At 44.2% G+C, this 6,000-nt stretch overlaps 1 protein-coding gene across 1 annotated transcript in view; it reads left to right on the forward strand.

Annotated features, from left to right (window-relative positions):
* Positions 1-5,900, forward strand: part of kdm4b (lysine (K)-specific demethylase 4B) — a gene marked incomplete at its 3' end in the record, with an annotated part of 48,011 nt that extends 42,111 nt beyond the window's left edge. The window contains 6 exon segments of the mRNA XM_080770488.1: positions 390-580; positions 2,053-2,100; positions 2,102-2,162; positions 3,599-3,759; positions 4,755-4,947; positions 5,869-5,900. Coding sequence (XP_080626614.1) covers positions 390-580; positions 2,053-2,100; positions 2,102-2,162; positions 3,599-3,759; positions 4,755-4,947; positions 5,869-5,900 — 686 coding nt within the window.
* Between the last annotated feature and the right edge of the window lie 100 nt (positions 5,901-6,000).

Raw genomic sequence — 6,000 nt, forward strand, 5'->3', positions numbered from 1 at the left:
TACTGATTAACCCATTTAGACCTGAGGACGATTCCACAAATGTCTTCTAAATCCTGACAGTTTTCTGAAAAACCCTATGTTTCTATGTCAGTGGTTCTCAAACATTTTCATGTCAAGGACCCCCAAGATTATATTTAATAGCTTGCCGACCCCCATCTGACAATATGTAGTTCCAGAAGCAAAGATTTGCACTACATTTTCACGATTAAAAAAAAATAGCAGACCTACAACCTACATGCAGATCTACAAGAGTTTGTAGATCTGCTATTTTTCAATAGCTAAAGTATAACATGCTTAAAACACCTAAAGGGCTTCCCGACCTGAATGGTTAACCAGGTATCATAGTCGGTACCATCCTGACACTTACATCTCTGCCTCTCGTCCCGCAGAACAAGAAGACCAACCAGTGTCGATGATGACGGCGGAGGAGATGAAGCAGGAGGAAATAGTAAGCAGAAATCAGACGATCATCACTGGGTTCGAGGCGGAGTTTGAGAAGTTTGCTAGCATGGGTTCCTCCGGCAACAAGCAGACCCAGCCTCTGATGCTTCAGATGATTAAACCTGACCCCGACTTACAGGTAACGTTAGCTTTACCGGTTGTTGTTTAAATCAGTGGTTTAAAAAAAATATATATATATTATTTTGTATAAGACCAACACCTTGAAAAATTACTTTTCATTGTTAGACCAATAGTGTTAGTCGACTAAAACTATGACGACTACCTTTTTTCACTGATGAAGACTAAACAAAAATGATCTAAAAGTAACAACTAAGCTATGATGACACAAACAATTATGCTAGTGAAGAAGAGACAATTCATTGCACTTGGGTGTCACTGTCACACTCCAAAAATAGTTGATCTACAAGCTCACTACGCTCACATTAAACACTTATGATGCTAAGTAAAGATGTCTAGAGACGACTTATCAAATAAAACCGTAGGAGGCATAGGACGTCTGTACACGTCTTAAGGCGTTATATATTGATTCATGTGTAGGCCCTGACCCTAAGCTACCTCTGGCTAGCTCTGGAATGCTAGCGCGACGTATGCAAGCCATGACGCCAAAGTCAAAATGCCCGGGGCCCATTGACCCATAATCCTAACAAGCTTTGTTTACGGCCGATTTTGACCGTGTCGCTAGTCGCGGTTGCAACGTTTATGTTTTTCGGATGACTTGGATACGCTAAGGTCGGTGGCTTTCAGTTTCGTTTTCCGAACCTGGGGTAGTTTTTGCCTCAAGCAAATCTGCGCAGAAAAAGTGTTAAGTACTGTATAAATCACGTGTCACAACACCATCAAAGCCCACCAACATACATTTCAGTCGACTAAATCAACTGTCGATTTAGTCTACTAAAATCTTAGGATATTTTGCCAAGTAAAACTAGACTAAAACATTTCAGATTACCAAAACCTAATGGATTTTTATTCAAAAGACTATGACGGAAACCTATTGAATAGTTCCGGGGCATAATGAATAAATTGGAGAGAGAAGGAGAGACAAGAAATCCATGTCGGAGGTCTTATAAATATACTGAATATTATTTTAACCAATGTTGGAGCCTCTCTCTGTGTTTGTTTGAACAAGCATAATATTCAGCTGTCTAGGAGGTAATTGCCTCCTAGACGGAGAAGTCAAGTTGAGCCGGAAAGGCCTTTGTTATCATTGACAAGATAAACGCACATTGAAATGTTAAAATGTACTCCTTTTCAACTTCCTCCTCACCAGTCCTTCAACCACAACAAAACAGAGATTAGATATGACACATGATCCATCCAGGGTCTGCCAGGATTTAGGAGACATTATTTTGTAGAATGGGCCCAATGTCTTAATATTGCGTTGCTCTGGGTTGTGTTATCACAGTCTCCTACTCTGTTGTGTTATCACAGTCTTCCTACTCTGTTGTGTTATCACAGTCTTCCTACTCTGTTGTGTTATCACAGTCTTCCTACTCTGTTGTGTTATCACAGTCTTCCTACTCTGTTGTGTTATCACAGTCTTCCTACTCTGTTGTGTTATCACAGTCTTCCTACTCTGTTGTGTTATCACAGTCTTCCTACTCCAAGATGAAGATAAAGAAGAGTCGCCGTCACCCCTCACAGTAAACCCCCCATGCGCTCTCCTCTGGCCATCGTCAAGCAGGAGGCTCCCAGTGATGAAGGTCTGTCTGTCTGTCTGTCTGTCTGTCTGCCTGCCTGCCTGCCTGCCCCCCCTGTATAGCCCGGACCCCTCCTCACCCACTGTCTGTCTCCGCCTCTCTCTCTCTGTCTCTCTCTCTCTCTCCTCTCTCTCTCTCTCTCTCTCTCTCTCTCTCTCTCTCTCTCTCTCTCTCTCTCTCTCTCTGTCTGTCTGTGTGTCTCTCTCTCTCTCTCTCCCCCGCCCCCCCCCCCTAATCCTGTACATTTCTTTTGCAATTACTCAAACTGTCCTTTTGGTATATCGATCCAGAGAGCAGTAGATGAATAAATAAATTAGTCCAAAAACAAAACGAAACAGGAGTAAATCTCAGAGGAGGAAATTAATTCTGGCCCCTGAAACGGACGACTTGCCTCTCTCTCTCTCTCTCTCTCTCTCTCTCTCTCTCTCTCTCTCTCTCTCTCTCTCTCTCTCTCTCCATCTCTGTTCTTTATTTTGTGACGGGCGGTTATTGATCCAGGATCATGACTCCCAATTACCTGCTCTCAATGTCACTTTTGTGTCACTGCGGGGGACAGCTCCCAGGGCCTGTCCTTCGGAACAGGGGGACAAGGTGTGTGTGCAACTGTGTGTGTGTGTGTGTGTGTGTGTTGTGTGTGTGTGTGTGTGTGTGTAACTGCGTGCGTGCATGCGCGCGTGCTCGTTAGTGAATTGCAGGGCTGTGTGTTTGTTGGATTCATGGGTGTGTGTATTTTAGACTTGTGTGAGGGCCAAATGTCCCACAAGTATAGTAGAGTTGTGGCTTATAATTAGGACAATATTCGGATTTGGGATTAAGGTTAGGATTAGATTGAGAGGTTAGGTTCAGGGGTTAGTCAGGATCAGATTTATGGTTCAAAGCGGCCAAAAGATCGTAAAACGTGTTGGACCCTTATTAAGATCTTTAACTCCTGAGAGCGTAAAATGAAACCAAATGGACCCGTACGGTTCCATTTGGTTTCATTTTACGCTGAGAGGCTAAATGTCAATGAAAACCACTGTTCTAAATCATGACGTTTTCTGTCAGTGGTTCTCAAACTATTTCATGTCAAGGACTCCCACAAATTATTATGTAACTAGCCTCTGACAGTTGTTGTTTCAGTGACCCCTGAAACAACACCTAACTCCATTTTTGAGATTTGAGATTTTTTTTTGGAAATCAGTGCTATTGAACACCCTTTACGGCTTTGTGTTTCGAAAATATTGAAAAACAGAGAAAAAACACAAAAGTTTGAATATGTAGATAAGAGGTGTCTGCCGACAGCAACGGTATGAATGGCCATGAATTATTTTATTTTATTAAAATCGAATGGAACCAACTGGACCCATGATCTCACTTTGTTCCACTGTCTCTCTCTCTCTTCTGAGACCGTGATGATGGCTCATTTTAAAAACAATGTTCTGTTCCGTTTTCTTCTCCAGAGGTGACGTGCCACAGGCTACTAGAGGGCAAGGTCAAGAGGGACGTGGACTTGTTCCAGAGCCGCTCGCCAAACTTCCAAAAGGAGAAAGCCTTCACCGCCGCCGTGGCGGAGCTGGAACCGTACTGCGCTATCTGCTGTCTGTTCTGCCCCTACACACAGGTTATTGTTATTATTATTATTATTACACACAGGTTAGTCACGCTGCATTGGCCTGCTGTCTGTTCTGTTATTCTGTTATTGGTCTGCTGTCTGTTCTGACCCTACACACAGGTTGGTCACGCACTCGCATTCGGCTCAAAAATGAAAGCCTGGGGAAAACCATTGGGAAAATTTGGCATAGGGGAGCCCCCCCACTACCTTGTATTTCGCTAACCATTTACGGTGCAAAGGCGCGTCGCTCCAAATTTGGTGACGTCTCTGCTGTTTTCTATCGGGGAGAGGAGGAGGAGGAGGGACGAGGGGTAAACCAATAGGATCCACCGCCTGCTTTCAACCGGCACCTCTCTAGACCAGTAATCCTACAAGCTGGGCCAGGCTATGCTACTATGAATGAACAGGAATGATCTGTCCATTCAGGTAAGGCAAGGCTACAAGACTCGCCATCACTAGTGTAATCACACCACTGACCCTTTACTTAAACCCCACGTTTCTCAATCATCATTTCTCAATGGCTCTGGGTAAAGGTGAAAATGAGAAGAACTATGAGCCAACAATCTAATATGAATGGGTAGTACTAGGTGTGCTGGGAGAAACGGCACGGACAAATGCACACAAAACACCCTTTTCTGTTGTACAAGATGTCGGCCTCTAGAAACGCACTGAAATTCACCATTTCCATCTGCAAAGAAAAGACAAGGTCCAAAAACAGTCCAGGGACACCAAAAAAGGGCCAAAAACAGTCCAGGACCAGTATATGTGCTTTTAAACATAAAGCCCCCGCCGATTGTAACGATCTTCCCACTGCCACTAGAGCCCTGCGCTCTGCTCTGTCTATTGTACTCTTTGTCTATGTGTGGATAATGACCCTCTCTAAAACGAGATACTATTATGCTGTATACACTTACAGCTGCGTGCGTACTGGACAAATAAAGCCCGGTGATTCCCACCATCTCCCCGACACTAACCAACCACCACCTGTTCTCTCTCTCTGTCAGACGAAGCCATCCAATCAGCAGCGCGGCTTCACCCCTTGCGCGGGCAGCCACACCAAGCCTCTGGTTCCGGAGATGTGCTTCTCTGCCGGGGCGGCCAGCACCACGGAGCCCCCGCCCTCCAACAGCCTCATCGGAGAGGACGGCACCAGCGTCCTGCTGTCCTGTTCCTCCTGCCACCTGCAGGTCCACGCCAGTGAGTTCACAACACGCCACACTCATTTAACAAAATAGTTTAATTAGCTGTAGAAAGTTTTCGGATTAATATATATTTTTTAATTTAGCCTATAATAACAGCCCTTAGCCCTAAATAGTTGTTATAAATGCTTCACCTCGATCTACAAAACTGCTTCACAAGAACAATATTATGTGATTGGATCTTGAGATGTGACTCTCCTTGTTTACCATGAAGTGCAGGCCTCTGCTGCAAAGAGGACTTACTGGCCAGTTAATCAGAAAACGTAAAACTCGTCAAATATATACGAGTTTTACGTAAATAACTGAGTATATCAGTTCAGATAGCATTGATGCTCCTACATTTTAACGTTTCAATGTGACTGCGTTTATCTTGTCAATGATAACAAAGGCCTTTCCGGCTCAACTTGACTTCTCCGTCTAGGAGGCAATTACCTCCTAGACAGCTGAATATTATGCTTGTTCAAACAAACACAGAGAGAGGCTCCAACATTGGTTAAAATAATATTCAGTATATTTATAAGACCTCCGACATGGATTTATTTTCTCTCTCCAATTTATTCATTATGCCCCTGAACTATTCAATAGGTTTCCGGTCATAGTCTTTTGAATAAAAATCCATTAGGTTTTGGTAATCTGAATACTCTCCTCTCCTAAACCTCTCCTCCTCTCCTATCCGCTCCTCTCCCTCTCCTGTCCTATCCTCTCCTTTCCTAAACCTCTCCTCCTCTCCTATCCTCTCCCTCTCCTCCTGTTCTATCCTCTCCTCTCCTAAACCTCTCCTCCTCTCCTCTCCCTCTCCTCCTGTCCTATCCTCTCCTCTCCTAAACCTCTCCTCCTCTCCTATCCTCTCCTCTCCCGGAGGACAGTGAACCATAAACTTTCTGCCTCCTCTGTTTACTGTGTATTCTGCTCTTGTTAGCTCTCACCGAGATGCTTGACTTTAAGCCTTAAAGTTTAAGGGCAGAAGGCATCTGTCAAAGAGAAACACAAGAGACCAGCATGCTTGTTAGCTGTGTGTGTGTGTGTGTGTGTGTGTGTGTGCGTGTGTGTG

Source organism: Protomyctophum bolini (assembly GCF_963924005.1).
Source record: "Protomyctophum bolini genome assembly, chromosome: 8".
NCBI classification, from domain to species: Eukaryota; Metazoa; Chordata; class Actinopteri; order Myctophiformes; family Myctophidae; genus Protomyctophum; species Protomyctophum bolini.